Source organism: Pomacea canaliculata, linkage group LG3, assembly GCF_003073045.1.
Source record: "Pomacea canaliculata isolate SZHN2017 linkage group LG3, ASM307304v1, whole genome shotgun sequence".
NCBI classification, from domain to species: domain Eukaryota; kingdom Metazoa; phylum Mollusca; class Gastropoda; order Architaenioglossa; family Ampullariidae; genus Pomacea; species Pomacea canaliculata.
Genome location: NC_037592.1, coordinates 2,214,234 through 2,233,373, shown reverse-complemented (window position 1 = coordinate 2,233,373; position 19,140 = coordinate 2,214,234). Strand labels below are relative to the sequence as shown.

Below are 19,140 nucleotides of genomic sequence, written 5' to 3'. Positions count from 1 at the left end.
TGACCGGACGGTTTGCTGGGTGTATTTTGTAATTACTGAGTCATCAGCAAACAACAGGTCTCTGTCAGGAGATAACTAGGGTTACACCTCTAGCGTGTGCCGCACTTCTGCTGCCTACTCCAGTCGAGCAGACGACACTCCGACAAGATGTCTAACGCGTAAATACACACAAGAATGTAAGGCCACGTTTCCAGGACACTGATTGGTTGATCTTTGACCTTCTAGCCCATATGCAAATGAGCCAGCCTTCAGTTTCAACTGTGTAGTTACATAATTCATTGCATTGTATGACTAGAATGTATTCTGTAGCTACAGAATGGAATTGTATTTATATATAATGAATTGGATAGCGGCTTCTAAGTATAATATAAATGAAATTCTTTGGTTTCTACAGTGTCGTTCTCTCTCTAGCTACAGAATGCATTTTATAAATATAAAATAATAATAATAAATGCACAATTTGTAAAGCGCGTACTCACACGTACTCCTAAGGAGCTCTTAGCGCTCAAGAGCAAGAAAGAAACATGGAGAGCATACGAGGGACAGGAACACAAAGAACATAAGAACTATAAAAGAATAAACAACTGTACTATAAACGAAGGATAAAATCAAATAAAGAAAACACAAAGAGGAACCTAATAACAACAGTCACAACAGCTGAGGGTAACATGATATTGCAAGGGGAAGGGTGTGACAAAGGACGAGCATTATGGGAAAGGTTGTGAAATAATAAGTGGGAATTTAAAAAGCGCAATATCGCAGCCAAAGGCGAACATTACACTGAACAAAATCACAAAATAATATCAAAGATGTAGAACAAGTTAACAAAAAGTGACCAAGATGTAGAATAAAATCACAAAGTAGTAACAAAGATGTAGAAGGCAATGAAATGTATAACTATAGAATGCATTCTATACTTATTGAACTGTTTAAGTATAGAATACATTACATAATAATTTTATACTTATAGAATTCATTGTTTAGCTATAGAGAGAAAATTTCCATCTCGGGGTCCTGTAGACTCTTAAGTAGTTGAATTCAGCGACCGTCCTATTGTCAGTATCTATTGTCCTAAATATCAAAATGGCCTTTATAGAAAAAAAGGTTCCCCAACCCTGCTGTGTATCAACCTACACAAGAAGCCAGTTTTCAGTTCTATACTATCCTGCGCAGAAAGCAAGTTTATATTCTACACAAGCTGCTGTGGAACACAGAGAGGTTTTGCACGATCTCACTTGGAGTAGGAATCAGGCCGCACAGTTCTGGAGTTGGTTGATGAGGTTCAACCAGACAAGAGAGACTGACAGAAGTCTCGATGAGCCCAGACGAGGGTACGGGCAGTTTGAGTGGACAGATAAGTATTCACATTCACATTTACAACTGGGGTAGCAGTCACAAATGGGGGCACTCCATACTCCCGGATGACAGGTCAGATTATATTCCTATTGTTATTTTAATCAGTAACGTCATCATACTCACAATATCTTACATATTACTTTTTAACTTTACTGCAGCGATAACATAATAAAATGTTTCAAGTCTAGGCTTGTACCCCACAAGATGAAAGCATGCGTGAGTTTGGGAAAAACTGAATCCACTTATGAAAGACGATATGAAGAAGGGAGAGTCCGGGAGTGGCTGTACCGCACGTGCTTTGACATTGTTGTAGAATATTCGAACTCTTAAAGTCGGACAGCCAATCACCGATACTCATATAACCTAATTCCTGACATGCTTTTGAAAATGAAGCGACATGAAGTGTGACCTATCTGACTGTTTGACCTACATGAAGCAATATAAGACATGTTCACATGCACAAAAGGATGCATTTTTCCGGTCACCTATCACTAAGTGTAAGACCACGAAAAGTGGTCCGTAACAGCCAACACCACCTCGCAAGCTGACGTTTGGAACTGCAGGCACCTGCCGACAGGTGCGCCGATCGCCGTCTGTGAAGGTCCCCGTCCTTCCTGTGAAGACAGTTCCAGACAGGTGCAGACACTTAGTGACAGGTGACAGGAAAGACAACGATGGGTGGGCTTTTGTCTCCTCTTCTGCTGCTTTTGGTTCTTGGGCATCCTGCTTCATGTGAAGGTAAGCTGTCGTTGTCGCTGGTCACGTGATCTGTCGCTCGACGTCAGAGGTTGGCGAGGGTGTTACGTTGAGAACACAAGGCGTAGTGCAAGATGGTGATACTGAGTCCTTACTTAACACCCGTAGCGCACTCACCGCCAGATTTATAAAGTAAAAGCTTAACTGAATAATAAAGAGACAAAAGTTTCTACCAGGCAAAAAAAAAAAAATTAATAATAAAAAATGTTAGAGGACCTCTACCTCCTTCTCCCATTTTTATATCATCGTATATAATTGTAGATGCAAATTAATTGAAGAACAAATTAAATCAACGAAATCTAAGAGCATGCGCTTATCTGATGATCATCAGGTGTGTTGATAGCATTTTCTCGCCACTCCTAGCTTACAAAGGAAGAAAGAAACACTGATAAAGTGAGAATGGAGATAATACAGATGACGCGCTGGGGTCTCTAATGAGGGACAGGTGAAGCTCGTGCAGACTGAAAGTAGGAGTAGAGGTTAAAACACTCGCTTGTCACCACTGCAGTGAGCTGCTCAGGGTTCAGATCTCGTCTCGGGGAAACTGTGTATGTGACATCTTGTTCTCAGGGCTGGGCGTCGGGGCTTTCTCCGGGTACTCCGGTTTCCTCCCCCACCACCTATAGCGCGAGATAGCCTCAAGGTGAAGGCACTTTTCTACTAAATAAACCAACAAACGAATCACGCAAATAGGGAACTGATTTGTCCTGTTATCTTCACACCAGTAAGTGGAGTAAAGTGAAATGACGAGAAGTCAAGTGCTTTCTTGAGTTTGTTTTCGGTCTCTAGCGAGTCAATACTTTTCACGATTATAATTTCTAGATCATGCTTTATAACTACACTATGATTTCCAAAATTGCTTTAAGTGATTTCTGTTACATCAATGTTTTTATTTTTTCGAAATTTCTTAAGAATAATAAAAGTCGTAGCAGCTAGGGCAGAAAAAGAAACATATTTTGAATCAACATTTTCCAGTTCATGATTTTTTCCCTAAATGCTGTCCATGTGCTGTGATCATGTATTATTTTTGTTGTTGTTTTTAATAATGTCGAACTTTCTGTGTGTGTGTGTGGGTGGGGTGCTTGAATGCATACATTTTCTGTGGCAGAGTTTGTCACGGGCTTTGTTTCCAAGTCCAGTGAATCCGAATCCACAAGCCAGTCCATGCCAGACACCGTCTCCGTCAACGTCACCATCAGAGGTCACCAAGTGCAGCTGGCCCTAAAGTTGGATCAGCATGCTAACACGGACTTTCCCTTCTATGTCTTCACGAGGAACAAAGACAGACAACTTGAAACAAAGAGAGTTAACAGAAAAAAGCAAAAGGTTTGTATATCTATACGTAAATATCGTACATTATATAAGAAAACGAACCTCAGTCAAAACTATGGCAGCACATGAATAGTCATGTGAATACAATTCGCTAAAAGTAATATTTTTAATGCGAATGTTACGATTTAAATTTGTGTATGCTTAAGTTGAAAATTATTTCACCGCTGTTAGAAAACCTCGGAATCCAGTCAATTTAGATTTTTTTCACCTAATATGTTTACATTATTCTGGTCGTTTAGCTAACAAAATGAAGTAACAATTGATTGCTTGTTTATAACATGTTATCATTGATAGTGAGGAGCATAAGAGTTTGCTGATCATATTTAAAATATTAAATGTATCTCAGGCCAGTAAATTTTTACTTTCAAGCAGCCGGCCTATTTCAGCGGTATTTCTTTTGTAGTCTCGAGGAAACACATTTGAAGGCCACTCTCGGTATTATGCCACTTTTGCTCGGTTCTAGGAGTTTTTGTACATACAGTATTAGGTAAAACTTTTTAATTTTGGACTGACGGGTAACTTGAACAAATAAAGCCGTTTTTACGAACCCTCTCTACTATGCCACTCTCGCTACTATGCCACTTTTGCTCGGTCCCGGTAGGTGGCATAGTAGGGAGATTTGACTGTATGAACATTGCTGGTAGTTGTCAGCTATGTCCCTTACTCACCTTCTCCAGAAAGTGTCTGCGAGTTAACCTCCCTCACCACCATTGCCTGTATTTCTGTAGCATTTCGCTGTGTATCATGATGTCGCACACGGGGCTGTCATCAGTGCGCACCGTGAGGCAGAGACTGGACAAAGTCACCTGCACCTGGTCAGTAGTCTCAACAGTTCCCATACAACTTATTTTGCACCATCCGTTGTTCTTCTGTCACAAAAACTCAGCTTTATGTTCCAGCCAACTGCTCACTTGCATCACGATTTCCCTTCCACATTTATGCCAGTCTTTCAGCCCCTTATGAAACGTATTAACATTTACTCTTAGAACTTTATTTTAGAATGCTTTAATACATTTTTTTCCTCTGGTCTCTCCCTACTTTATACGTTGTCATTAAGATAAGCACGAAAGACTTCGCCTATTATGAAGAAATTCAAATGATTATAATATAAAAAAGATTTGTCAGTAATGTTGGGCTCAGAAATAGGTACATCTAGTAACAATTGCTAAAGGTTGTCACATGGGATGAAGCAATCATTGTAATATTTTGAAGTTAACAGCTGCAGCGACAAATTGTAGCAAAAGTGTTAGTGAATCTGTGAAATAACAAGAATGGTAGTCGTTGTAAATTAAAGTGGAGTGTAATAATAAAGACGAAAACCACAGGAAGGCATGCTGCAAGTTGGGGGAAAAGTCTACCACCTTAAAAGTGCCAAACGTCGCCATGGAAACTCGACAGCAGCGATGGCTGACGGGAAAGACAGGTTTTCGTGGTCACGACGTGAAACGACGTGACGTTAGCGGCGGGGACGTGACCGGGAGCGGTCAGAACGAGGCTGCAGAGAGCCACGAGTTCGTTGTGCGCCTTCAGGACCACCTGCGTCCAGGTCACCGAGAGGAGACGCCATCCCACCACGTAAGGCTCTCGAACTTTCCTCGGGTGACGACTGCTCTCTACTAGCGAGGGGCTATCTTTTAGCGGATATTTTGATGCAAGCATGAACATTGACATGACACAAGCATGAGCATTGACATGATGCAGGCATGAACATTGACAATCTGCTTCTCGTATAAGCGGTACATTCAACCCAGTGGTGATGCCCATGCGCCTACCTTATGTAGCTCAACAAAGCACAAGCGTCTCAAGTAAATTTTACGTGGATTTGAATAAGAGCCAGTAATGTTAGATGTTCAGATGTTTACAATTTTTCTCACATATTGTTTACAAACGAACTCGTCAACAGCAATCAGAGAGGAGAAAATGAGAGCGATGAAGGTCAGTGGCGTCGAGCGGCTGTTGACACCACCAGCGACAGCACCACCAGCGCGCGGACAACACACAGGCCGGCAGGATGTCTACATCGACATTGCCGCTGTCGCAGATTACGGGGTCTACTCAAAGTAAGTATCGAAACACAGGCTAACAAAGTGATCATTAAAATAATTGCCATGATCTGTTATTCAATCTTGACACACTCCTTTAATCAGTATTTTAATTGTCATACGAGTGTCAAAGCACGAGCTGTATTCAGTATTTACATTTTATAAACTGTGAAACCAGTTGAAATTCTGACTATAGCGAGTATTTAAATTCTCAGAAACTGTAACAGAAATCTGCAACACTGACTATAGCGACCATTTATCCTTACAAACTGTTAAAAAAAAATAGCCATGTCCTCGAGATCATTATATGGATATGATGTACATTTTTTTTTTTCTAGCTGGTACTCCGCCAGCTCTGAAATTACGGAGGAACTGAAGGCACTGGATGTCTTGGACAAACTTCCTGAGTACTACGCCCTTGTCTTCTCGGGGGTGAGGCCACCAAATGTATTTTGTCGGCAGCCCCCTCCACCCCACGATCGCCATGGTTTTCATTCATAACAGCGCGGGGCCAATGACGACTATCAAAAGCGCGGGGCTCGAGGCAGATACTTCGTCTGCCTGCCCCGCAATAGAGCCCCTGAGTAGTTGTTGAAATTGTCTCATTTAGAGGAAATTATTGTCGTAGAGGTTTGGAAGTAATTAAGTAATTAATTCAAGTAATTAAAGTAAAAAAGTACCCGGAGACAGACCTTCAATTGACCTCTATAAAAAAAAACTGTAACACTTTGAAACTGAGCATACATTAGTTTTGTCTCAAGAGACTTTACTCTGTAGTATTTCATTATACATGGTAGTGTTTTGGGTTGCAGGTGAATATGATGTATCAGGGAATCAGCACGACCTCATCCCGGTACAACATCCATGTCAGGCTGTCCACGCTGATAGTAGCAACGGTATGGCCTCCTCTTGGCCCTGTAGACCCTACACTTGTATTAACACAAACACAACTAAAGAAAACAAAAGATAAAACTTTGATATACATCAGACTTTTGATCACCAATGTTGTTAGAGCTTTTTTTTTTTATTTTGTCAGGATAAGCTTCTATTTTGTCTTTTTTGTTTGTTTTCTTTTGTTTTTTGCTTGGGTATTCAAATTGGTTGATTTTGTTGATTTATGTCTTTGTCAGGTTCAGAGTTGTAATGTCAAAGTTCATAGACTGATGCAGTAATGAATGACAAATGCACTTTGTTTATGGTTGAATTGGTTAAAGCTCATTTGTGTAATGGTTGCACTGATCTGAACGTGGAAGATGCAAGGAGCCGTTCACATGATAGTTTCCAGCAACTAGTGGGGCGGGTGGGGAATGGACATTTTGAATTCAGTCTTAATAAACTGTTCGTGATGTCCTTAGGAGCCTGGTGACTCTGAGTGGACAGAGTCAGTGCGCGTGACGGACTATCCCTATGATCACGTGGACGCTGATGATGCCCTGAGCAGCTTCTCAGTCTGGGCAACATCCTCGGACCTGCTACCCAACTATGACCACCTCACCCTTTTCTCGGGGTACAGGGCTGTGTGTGGGGTTGTGTGTGTGTGGTTGTGTTTGTGTGTGTGTGTGTGGTTGTGTTCTTGCGTGTGTGTGTGTGGTTGTGTGTGTGTGAGAGAGAGAGAGAGAGTAATGAAACCTTTAACAAATCTCTGTGTACAGGTATACATTTACCAGTAAAAAAGACGACATTGAAGACAACGATCTTTTAGGTGAGCCGGTGATTGAGAAGGATTAGCTTAAGATTAGGATTAAGACGATCGCAGTGTCATTCCTAAGTAGAAGGAAAAATATCAAGATGGAGAAAGGGGAGTGGATGATTAGTGTTGTACAATAATGAGCCACTACTGACCACGTGATCTGTTTACAGGTGTTTCTTATGTTGGGACTTTGTGTTCGGACGAATCGGCCTCCATCATAGAAGATCTCGGGGGGTTACGGTGCACATTCACTGTGGCGCACGAGCTGGGACACAGGTACATGAATGAGTGTGTACGTGCGTGTGTACGTGCGTGTGTGCGCTCGCATGTTTATATCAACTGAATTGTTTATTTACTGGGTCACAAGTACTTCTGATACCAGACTGTCAAGGATACTTAATTCTGTCGTCCTTGGGATGGAACATGCACTGTACCATTGCCTTTTAACGAAAGCAATGTCGTGTCATTTTGTTTGCCTCGTGCAGCTTGAGCGCAAACCATGATGGGGACGACAACAGCTGCAGCCAGGACGACGAGAACATCATGGCGGCCACCTACAGTCCGTTAAACGTGACAGACAGACACAGTCTCTGGAGGTTTTCTCATTGTAGTGTCAACTACTTTAACGACTTTCTGAGGCAGACGATGTCAACGACGTAAGTTTCTGCACGAGCCATTGACCGACAACTGTCTCTCCTTTCATTCTTCTTTTCTTCATTATTTTATTTTCCCTTCCGTGGTTAATATCGTGTTTTGTGTACATGTATCTTGAAAATGCGGCAACATATCAGTAGTTCGCACGCACGAACACATAAAAACAGATATATATATATATCAAAAAGAAAAAGAGAAAGACAAATAAAGCTCCCATCGCCTAGCAGCCACAGGGGCAGTGAAATGTAAGTGGTTTATCGTGACAACGACTCATTTTACAGAAAAGAGATTTTGAACAGGTATGAAGGAAGCCAGAAGCCGTTACACACATGACGTACAGCGAGAAATACTAGCCATTTATTTATTTTTGCTTATTTGTGTGTGTATGTGTAGACGAGGACATCAATGTCTGTACAACACCCTAACACCCGACACAATTGTCCCGGACGTGTCCGGCCAGCAGCCCGGACAGGTGTATGACTACGATGCCCAGTGCAGACAGGTGTATGGGCCACAGTCAAGAATGTGTCGGGTAGGCTGTGAGCTTTTTTCTGGTCTTTCTATTGCTCTCTGTGCTTTTTATTTTAAAAAATCTTTCTAACAGTCTTAAAACGAGTTTGCATAATATACATGAAGGTCGTCAATGGTTACAAAATGAAAGGCGGAGTACATTCCACTTGCTTGCAATGGGTTTACATCCACTGAAAAATCAGGTATTCATGAGGAAATAGGCAGGGTGAGGTCTCCAGTCACTGGGTCGATTGAGACTTGAACCATCTACCTCTAAATTCAAATTTGCTGAAAGTCTAAAGCTAACGACTGACGTACCCTGGACAACACAAAATGGACAGACCGTCCTTCCCTAGCTCTCGATGAACATCTTTTAGCTTGTTTTACAGATTCAACAAACACATGACAAAATCCTGGATTACCACGAGTTTTAGTGGTGTGTTATAATTAGGGTGACAGTCTGTCTTCTGAACTGTCCTACCTGTTCTATGAGCTTTCATAAACACCTTATAAACTGTCAGAAAAACGTCTCACCACAGGTCACCTGCACATCTACCACGAAGTTCTGTTTTATAAATTACCATGAAAAGATAGGTCGTATAGATTATCAGGAACGTGTCTCACAGATTATCATGAGCATTTTTTTTTTCATTTTCCTTCAGGGTTTAGTGTCGTCTCCATCTGACATCTGCATGAAGCTGTACTGTGACTCGCTCACCGACGACCTTTGCTATCCGCGTGTTGCCGCCAGAGGAACCTCGTGTGGAGACAAGAAGGTGAAAAAGAGATGATATGTTGCATGTTTGACCACCTATTGGTGCAGCTTACCTGTAGTGGTTTGAATGCCTTGTAGGGCCACAGAGTCATGTCGGCAGGAATCTCGTGCTCCTGACAGGTGCAACCAAGACAAACAGGTGTGTCAGGGGAGAGGCCAGACTACAATGTTGCACCTGGCCCTCCAGGTTGGGGTGGTATTTTTCTTTTACATAACCACCCATTCATGTACAACAAAAGTTGGTACAGAAACCGCACCAGTAATCAGCCCTATTCCCCTCAATGAGTAGCAAGGACCAAACTAAACAAGATGTCCATACAACTCCAACTATAAAGGAGAGGTGTGAGAAAAAAAAGAGAAATAAAGGCCAACATAAATTCACACACACAGAGACACGCACGCACATAGACACACTAACATATTCATATTAAAGTCTAATTGTATGTGTGTCTTAAGGTTTGTGTTATGTTTACGAATAGTTTCAACAAAACAATCCACGAAAGAAATGTTTGTTTGACTTTTCAGTGGTGTGTGAACGGAGACTGTGTGTACGACAGCCAGGCGCCAGCCATGGAGGGTAAGTCGACTTCTAGACTGAGATGAAGGATGGAGTAGAGAGAGAGAGAGGGAGGAATAGAAATCTGGCGAAGTCCATGGCTGTCACAAAGTTCTTCATTAAACCCAGTTTGATGTGAAGGGGTGGTAAGAGGACTTTGTGAGGCTGGACCAGAGCTGGGTGCTGGATATTCTTCTCTCTAACTTCTACATTCTGTCTGCAAGTTCAGCTATCCTACTCACATAAGAAACATGTATTGTGTATCTCCCTGCTGCAGTCCCGTTAAAAGGGCAACCATCTTCAAATCACCAAGAGGTTCCAGTGGCTGCTTTAAGTTCTCCTAGTCTCTTTTAAAAACTATTCATGGTCGTACTCAGCACACCAGTGTTCTACAGACTGGGACCTTTCTAAGTCAGTAATAATGTCAGTGTCGACTAGTATTAACTGCATTTTATAGAGAATTGATTTCTAATTATTGAAAGTTTGTTCCTTTACTCTTATCAAATTTCTACACGCCTTTCTTTCACTAATGCATGCTATTCTATCTTCCTCACACACACACACACATGCACAGAGACTCACTGTTATTTATTACATCGTCTTTGTTATTTATCATGATGACAGAGGACTGTCCATTTGGCGACTTGCCCGGCCTTGCTTGGAATAGCAACCAGACCTGCTCAGAGTTGATCGCCAGCAACCCCGGGAACTGCTACGACGACAACATCTCCAGCTACTGCTGCGCCTCCTGCGCCAAGTACTACACACCCTTGGAAAGTGAGGGACAGGTTCTAGAACATTCTCATCTTAGTTTATTTCAATAACCCCGAGGGTGCACACAAGGCGAGGTGCTAGGTTTACAGGTTGTCTTCCATTTTCCTAGTCACTGTCTTTAGTTCCTCGGCATTTATGCATCGTGTTTGTTTTGTTTTATTTAGTCTTCGTCCATTGCCTCTACTTTTCAGTTTTCCTTAAAATTTATTCTTCTGTTTTTGTCGGGGTTTTTCCTCAGCCACTGTCCCGTCCTGTTTCTGTTACTGATCACACACACACATACAGAGAAAGAGAGAGAGAAAGAGAGAAAGAGAAGAGAAAGAGAGAGAAAGAGAGAGAGAGAGAAGAGAGAGAGAAAAAAGGAATATATTTTTTAATGAACGAATAAAAGAACGGGAGAGAAAGAAAGGCTTTTGACACTTGACATCATTCTGTTCACGTGCAATGTCTGTCCACAAGACTGTAACTATGGAGACAAAGTCCCAGGCTGCACTACATCAGACTGCGACGACCAGCTCGACGAATGTTGCGGCACCTGCTTGCTCGGTACACCCGACACCATTCAGACATCCACCCCTGTCAGCAGTTCTACTACCAGGACTCCCAGGATTCCCTGGGTTTGGGCACACCGTAAGTCAATGGTCACATGATCTGTAGGTGTGACTGTACACAGGTGTGTCTGTGTGTGTGAATGTTCATGGATGTAATCATTTCGTGGTGGTCACTGTGAAGGATTAGAATCTTTAGACGGGTGGATGAGTTAATGATCAGTCGGAATCCGTTTTGCAGACGTATGTATGGACACTCCGGATGGAGTTCTAGGAAAAGCGTGTAGCGACATTGTCGGAGCCTCAACAGGCAGCTGCTACAACAGCTACATCAACTCCTCCTGCTGCGCATCCTGCCGCTCCCTCTACACTGGTGTCAAAGGTCAGTTGCATGTCATTACCATCTCACGCCCTAACAGCTTTCTTACGCAAGGGTACCCACCGATCACGTGGTGATGGCCCAGTCTGTGGGCAATGGTGCAATAAGTCAGTAGATGGGAGTTAAATCAGCTCAACATCTTATTTTGTAGGATGCCATGATCTCGAAAGATTCACTCTACGAGACCCTTTTCCTCCTCTAGTCGGTTGTATTGCTACTGAGCTACACAAAGACGATTGCAAGAAAGGGTAAAGAAAAAAAGTAGTTTTATCAGGTTATCGTCTTGACCTGCGGGTCACTGGATTACAGCCTCGACCTGAATTCAAGCCTAACACTGAGCATGGTTATGGACTCATTGCGAGAATTTGTCAGTTGATTATTATCACGAGAGAGAGATACCGAAAAAATGGATGACAATAAAAAAATTTTTTAATAATAAATGTTTAATAATTTTTTTCAGGTGACTTTAACATCCGGGTAATTTATTAAGACTCGATCACGTGCTACATTTGATTGAACATTTTCCGTTTCATCTTTCAGGCTGCGAGTTCGGGGACAGAGACCCTGCCCTGTGTAGGTTCGCCCCTGTGGGGGACTGTGAGGTGGAACTGAAGGAAGCGTGCTGCCAGACATGCGCCCAGGCTACCCCTCGGCCCTCCACACTCAATCGAGCTCCGTACCACATGGTTTACAGTACAGCCAGTCAGTGGCCGCCACCTGTAACACCCTCGCTCATCGGGTGGATGCACGTGCTTGCCTGGGTAGCATACTGGCCAGTTACAAGATTTTCTTGAATCTCAGCTCAGGACCAGTCTCCATGACTAAACTAAAACTGAAACAAAATAACGATGGCACGCGCAAACGGAAATTCTGAAACCACTCAAAACGAACCGTCACAGAACTAAAACACAGTGAAATATGTGCACAGACACGTGACAGGTGCGCGTGACGAACACAATAACAAATACAAACATTATCTTTTTATGCGTTGTTTTAGACATTATTCCTCCGAGTATTGCTCTCAAACAGGTGAGTTAGCCAAACCGAGTTTAATCCCAGAAGAGATGAAAAAAATAAATATTTGTGATGCTAAAGAAACTTTTTTTGTTGTTCTTGTTGGTAATACAGCCTCTTACACTTGTCATTGTTCACAGTAGAATGTTATTCATAAAGTAGTCAGTTGAAGGCAACCAGTGGGTTGCTACGTGTGGATATGGTATAAAAGGCACTGAGACTGGAAAGTATATACTAACACAAGGATGTTGTGCAGAAGACAAATATCAAGTGTGCTTACAGTTTTAAATGCAAAACGTGAAGTTAGCCAGTAAATGTGATGAACTTCAGTTAAATGTGGGGCTAAATAAAAGACAAAACAGTCAAATGTGGGGCTGACAAAAAGACATGAAAGTCAGTTCTTTCTGTTGTTTGAATGTGTATGTGAAGTGTATCTTTATTGTAGCCTTTCTGTTTGTTTTGTGTAAATTGTTTGGCTGATAGGACTGGAGGTGGGAGTTTCTTTGTTGTCTGACAGGAATAAGTCTTGTGAGCAATCACATTATTGTTGTCTAAGTAACATAATCACAACTGTGAAGTCACACAGTTTTTAATTTATTGTAGTAGAAAAATTAAATTAAAGCAATTTACAATTATAAACATAAAAATATGAAGGGACTCAGCAGAGGAACATCACATGATGCAGGTTGGCGAAACACAAATGGAAGAGACATGTACACACTGAGACAAGCAAGTTACACAGGTTGCAGACACACATGAAAGATCAAAGAAATTGTTTCACAACTGTATTACATGGACATGGGGCAAAGCAAATCCTACAGGGTGGTGACACACACATGGAAGAGATATGCATCATTGTGTCAGATACATATAAAACGAATTATACATGTTGGTAAGAAACAAAGTTAAAAGATGTGTACACAAAGTGTAAAATACAAAATCAAGTGACTCAGACTTAAATACCCTGTAAGTCTCGACTTTCCTTTAGAGAGACTCGCTGTTTCCGGTCAGTTGGTTGGTAAGATTCACACACACACACACCTTCACTGAACAAATTCTTCTTTCCGAAAAAGCACTCCAACATAAATATGAATCTCCGTACTTGTCTCGGGAAATATGCACTAAACATAATAACTTACTAGGCAACTAGTTTATCATACTATTTGGATGTAAGGCGAAAGTGATATATATATAAAATACAGAAGAGACTATGCTATAATGTAAATTAGCAAACAACCAGAATTATCAGTGTTTTTTTCGACAACTAAATAAAAGATGCAAGACTGAGGAATTTAACACTAAAAATAAGATGATTAATAAAGTTTTATTCTTGTCGGTAGAATAGAACTAAAGATGAGTGCTGTACTTTACAGAATTTATAAACAGTTTGTACATGCGGGTTTTGTATGAAAAGACAAACCTCACTATGCTCGTGTAGATGACTACATGCAGTGTCTTCCTGTTGTATAAACAATCTAACGTATTGCACGTACTGCACGCCACACCTGGAACCACCCGTCAAGTGGCATCGTGTACCCGGTCTGTCTGTGTGTCTGTCTGTCTGTGTGTCTGTCTGTCTGTCAATCTAACTCACGCCTTTTAAACCGTCTGGCCCTAAAGTGCAGCTGTCGAGTGTCTTCTCATGTCAATGCTGCTAAAGCATTTTAAAAATCTCTGGTGGCCTCCCAGACAGCCACTCATGAAGCCCATCCCAGCTCCGTCAGTACAAATAAGAATTCAACCTGCAAACTCAGAAGGTAGACGAATTTATGATGAACCTCAATGCTCTGATGCAGTTGGATTGACGACGATCAAGGAAGACTTCCTTCTCGTGTATTTTTTTTTTAACAGATAATAATTCTCTAGTGATAACCGGTACACCAGGTGATAAATCTTTTGCTTAGAGAACGGGTGGAAAGTCAAACAGAGTATCGACATTATGTACAGGTTGATACCTATGTTGCTGTGTTCCCCAGGCTTTTGAGTGGCTACCCGGCCACCTGAGGGTTGGAGAGGGAAAAGGGAGGGTCCGGTAGTGTAGGGGTTAAAATACTTGCTGTCACCACTAATGAGAGGCTCTAGGTTCAGATCTCGTTTCGGAATACTCTCTGTGAGTGACGCCGGTTTTCTCCACCGCAAAACACCTATTTACTGTCAAATCATGATAGAAAAGGATACACCGATTTTAATTATCAGAAACACTATGGATCTGTTTGCATTACCTAGATAACAATCAATTTTGGATTTGTCGGACACAAAATTGTCCAACACGTTCACAATCTCGTTTTCTAAAACAAAATGATCGGAAACACATGATACTATGGGAAGGCCGTCGCCATTTTTTCCCTACACATTTTTCGCATGTTAAACTGAAGTTTTCTTTGAATTGTTGAATAGTGGAATCAACAGGTAACGGCTGGTGCAGCAAAATTTCTTACATCCAGCCGTTGGATAACGAGCGGCAACGGAAACAGAAAACATAAATCTTGATGGGTGTTTTTATCGGATATCATCGGATAGTTCTGTGCTTGTCTCTTGGCACAATTTGTGGCCTCACATTCTTGTGTGTAGTTACAGGTTAGTCACAGAGAGTCGGCCGTCATAATACCATGAACATATTTTTATCCCGAACAATCACATGCATTTAAAAGCATATCACCTTTATTAAACTAAACCAACGAGAAACTTTCATAAATTACAAACCGTTGGTTTCACCTAGTGCTTGTTATTATGGCTTCGTGACTCTGATGAGGTGCGTTTGCTTATTTTAATTTGAGGTACGTGTGAATACTGACTATTATTTAGCAAACCAAAGCAGTCTCCAACAAGGCAAGAACTGTCTCAGGTACACAGGTGGACTTTTGTAACGATTGCTGTAAGATGTCACAGCAGACGACTGTCCGGCAATATGTCTAGCAAGTAAATACACACAAGAATGTATGGCCATGTTTCCAGGACACTGATTAAAACTGATTGAGGCACTAAATTATGGCCACTTCCTGAATGGACTGTGCAAATAAAGGTAGTGCTCAAATTTATCTACGATTTCTCGTGCAACCTCGGAGAGTGACCCTCGGGTTTACCTGAGCTGAACTATAATATCACAGTAGCACCAAACACATCGTGCGCACGTGCTTCTCTCTGGACGAACAAGCAGTACAATGGAATCACCTGTGGAAATGTTTCTGCTGCTTTTGATCTTCGTGCACAGCGCTTCGTGCGAGGGTAGGTTTGATGTTCGGTTTCAACCAAGACATTAAGGTAGCAAATTATTGAGAAAATGAGTAAAGAATGGCTAAAATGAGGAAAAATATTTGACAGATGAAAGCGAAGCAATTGATTCGGATATTTTTAAGCAATACAACTGCAAAATGCTTAGTATTATGTTTCACCTATAAATAAGTAAATATTTAAACGGAAATCAAATGGAAAGACTACCCACAAAACATAAGTTTACATAACACATATTTAAAAGTGCAAACAGCGAGTAAAATAAACGAATATATAGCTAAAGTTGAATAAGTGTGATATTGTCAAAAATAAAGTACATTTTTCTATTGGATGATGTAAAGGCCAGGTATATCTGGACAGGTAGGCCGAGTGGCAGGGACTTTGCATCAATCTTTAGTTGCGCCTTAGATGTCCTTAATATTATAAGTTTTGGAAGGCTCATCATCTCGAAGGTTCTGTAGGACAACCTAGCCGAAAAACACATGAACAACAATAATAATAACAATAAACAGTAAGAAGGAGAAATTGAATGGTGTTATTTTCTCCTGCTCATCCATGTTATATAAATTCAGGTTTTTGGACCGAAAGTTTGTGTGTGTTTATCCAGATTTTACCACAGCCTCCGTGTCCATGTCCAGCGAATCCGAATCCGTAAACCACTCGATGCCCGAAGACATCAGCGTTCACGTGACCATCGGAGGACAGGACGTGCGGCTACAGTTAAAGTTGGATCACAATGCAAACACAGACATTCCAGTTTATGTCTTCTCCAGGAACAAAGACGGGGAACTTGAAACAAAGAAAGTTCACAGAAAAAAGGAAAAGGTTGATAAAACGAAAGTTACAGTACGCTGGTAATCGTCTAAGGTAGTAAGATGCTAGCAGCATGTAGGTGAAAGTTCAAACAATACAACATTAGTAGAATTTCCAGCAGCAGGAACAATATTTTAGCTGTAGACAATGCTGTTGTTGATTTTCCTGAAATAAAGGTACACGATAGTGACTGAGGGGACATGTCATGATAACATAGTTGCTACAGTAAGGGTGATGCCACACACCGGCTTATACTAAATGAATCCTTCGTGTAAACATTCCCATCGTTAGTCTCCTGCACGTTGTGAGGAGCTGACGTCACCGGTTTGTGTGCAGAGTTTTGCTGTATATCGTGACGTCACACACGGGGCTGTATTCAGCGGGCGCCGTGACGTGGAGAGTGGACACGGTCACCTGACCCTGGTCGGTTATATCAAAGTCTTCCGTTATCTGTATTCTGACTTTCCTGTGTTTACCCCAAATCTTACACTCAGCCAATATTCCTACTCACCTGTATATTTAATCTAAGACAACACTTGCTTGTTGTATCGTCTTACATGTACGCTGAACTAGAAGTCAGGTTTGAAAGCAGAGGAAAGAGAAATAGTGAAGTGTTCCTAGTATTTTCATGTTCATTGATGTCCTGAAAATTCTTTAAGTACACTAAGTACAACAAGGATGCAGTTGGTTTGGTAAATATGTATAGATAATGTATACACATAACAAGTGACTTGATGCATCTACATACCTAACTGTATGCTAATTGACAAAACAATCAGGACGGTATGCTGCAACTGGGGAACAAGGTTTACAACCTTAAAAGCGCCAAGCGTCGTGATCGGAACTCGACAAGACCGATGGCCGACGGGAAGACAGGATTTCCGGCCCACGACGTTGAGCGACGTGACGTCAGCAGTGGGGAGGTGCCCGGGAACGAGGCTGGAGACAACCACGAGTTCATCGTGCGCCTTCGGGACGACCGCCCTCCGAGGTCACTGAGAGGAGACGCCATCTCCCCGCGTAAGGCTCCAAAGTCTTCTTGACTGGACTTTGTGCTCTAAAGGCGCTGAGAAAAACGACAAAACTTTTTTTGAACATGTTCGTGCTACACCTTTGATCCCTTCACTGTTAGAATGTGACATAGACTGCTACCACACACGCGCATTATCCAACACGTTCTCCATGCAAAAGCCCAGAGAGGAGGACAATAATATCACCACCACATTGACAGGAATAAGCATCACTTCCCTTAAGAAATATTTCTTTGGGTGTTTTTTTTTTTTTTCCAAAACTTTGTACTTCTCGCTGTAAGTAGCAGTGTATTTAAGTAGGAAATAGCCTCGAGTTCTAGAAAAGTAATACTTCAGCTCTTCTAAAAGGCTATGTACCCTATGTATTCTAAATATCTATGTACACTCTTCCTTAAGTTACTGTGTACCGTGTCTAACATTACCTGGTGGTACTGAGCAGCAATCACAGAGGAGGAGGAGAAGAGGAGGAAAAAGAAAAAGATTTATTACGAAAATGCTGAGCCCCATGAATCACCAGAAAAAGTTCAACTGGCAGCAGCACCTCCATCAGCGAGCGAACAACAGTCAGGGACACATTTGTACATCGATGTTGCTGCTGTCACAGACTACGGAGTCTTCTTAAAGTGAGTGTCACTGTCAAAACAAAGTGAGGACAAGCCTCCATCCCACTCGTCCCCTCTAAAAAAAACCGTTGTGCATGAATAAACTCTTGTGTACGGGTTAGTGGCTTAAAATACAAACAGTTGACAGTTTCGCCAACAAACAAAGAGGTCGACATTGCAAAAAGACACGAGTAAAGGCGATGACATTCTCAGTGCTGCCAACATAGGGAGTAAGAGGAGGGAGGGGAAGACAAGAGAAAAGAAATTTCAGTCTGATCACATTTTTTGGTTTGTTTCCAGCTGGTACGGTAACAGTTCCGGAATCACGGAAGAAGAGAAAACACAGGATGTCTTGGACAAGTTGCCTGAGTACTACGCCTTCATGTTCTCCGGGGTGAGAACAAGTCCACTATTAATACTTGTCTTGGTGAAGACAATTATAAACACATTTAAATATCTCATTCACACTCCAACAGTGGGTTACCTGGAGAGGAAGATCTAAAACTACATAAAGCTATACTATTATTTTATTCGAAAGATGTGTGATGAGGGAGGTGATTGTAGAAAAACTAGCTTGACCAACTGGGTGTATGTGTGTTGCAGGTGAATATGCTGTATGAGGGCATCAACAGCTCTTTGTTGTCCTACACCCTGCACATCAAACTGTCCGCCATCTTCATATCAACGGTAATCAACATTTCTAGTCAGGACACTGTCTTCACCTCTTGTTTGTTGTTGTTCAAACAGACACAACACCGCGAGTTGCATCCCAGTAAACCAACTCTAACACCACATACAACACCACTCAAAATAGTCATTATATGTTCACTATTATGTATTGCGTTTGTCGGGCTAAATCCTAATTTACCAGGATTTACTGGCAATTGTCTGGGTCAGTGCATTGCTAGTGATCCTTTTTTTACAGATTAGGCCTTGTTGTCAGGACATGCCTTAGACTAATTATTTAATAACAATCTATGGGTATGCTCAGGAGTGACTTAGCGAATCTCATGAAATCCTAACAGCTGAAGTAACACAGAACCAGTAACCGAAGATGTAGAACAACAATGTGTGACC

At 41.7% G+C, this 19,140-nt stretch overlaps 1 protein-coding gene and 1 long non-coding RNA gene across 3 annotated transcripts; both read left to right on the top strand.

Moving 5' to 3' along the window:
• Positions 1–1,809: 1,809 nt before the first annotated feature.
• Positions 1,810–12,762, top strand: LOC112559193 (A disintegrin and metalloproteinase with thrombospondin motifs 6-like). Of its 2 annotated transcripts, none has more exons than XM_025230213.1 (18): positions 1,810–2,094; positions 3,221–3,438; positions 4,173–4,259; positions 4,770–5,019; positions 5,348–5,504; positions 5,825–5,918; positions 6,299–6,382; positions 6,842–6,993; positions 7,139–7,188; positions 7,347–7,452; positions 7,662–7,832; positions 8,224–8,362; positions 9,003–9,116; positions 9,641–9,692; positions 10,296–10,448; positions 10,905–11,075; positions 11,235–11,375; positions 11,913–12,762. In XM_025230213.1, exons 5-18 carry the CDS (start codon positions 5,365–5,367, stop codon positions 12,164–12,166), a joined length of 1,821 nt encoding a protein of 606 aa, XP_025085998.1. In that variant the 5' UTR covers positions 1,810–2,094; positions 3,221–3,438; positions 4,173–4,259; positions 4,770–5,019; positions 5,348–5,364; the 3' UTR covers positions 12,167–12,762. The 2 variants fall into 2 exon arrangements, with proteins under 2 accessions (XP_025085998.1, XP_025085999.1); XM_025230214.1 differs by lacking the exon at positions 1,810–2,094 and adding an exon at positions 2,617–2,836.
• A 4,513-nt stretch (positions 12,763–17,275) lies between these two features.
• On the top strand, positions 17,276–18,718 carry LOC112559196. Its single transcript, XR_003098300.1, has 3 exons — positions 17,276–18,084; positions 18,364–18,457; positions 18,667–18,718. It is a non-coding gene; the product is annotated as an uncharacterized LOC112559196 (long non-coding RNA).
• Positions 18,719–19,140: the final 422 nt, after the last annotated feature.

What these genes read in the sequence shown, in the direction of transcription:
- LOC112559193 (XM_025230213.1), top strand. Translation starts at nt 5,365, where the DNA reads ATGAGAGCGATGAAGGTCAGTGGCGTCGAGCGGCTGTTGACACCACCA. An exon ending in GATTACGGGGTCTACTCAAA is followed by an intron (nt 5,505 to 5,824) that starts GTAAGTATCGAA and finishes TTTTTTTTCTAG; the next exon opens with CTGGTACTCCGCCAGCTCTG. An exon ending in CCAGGCGCCAGCCATGGAGG is followed by an intron (nt 9,693 to 10,295) that starts GTAAGTCGACTT and finishes TCATGATGACAG; the next exon opens with AGGACTGTCCATTTGGCGAC.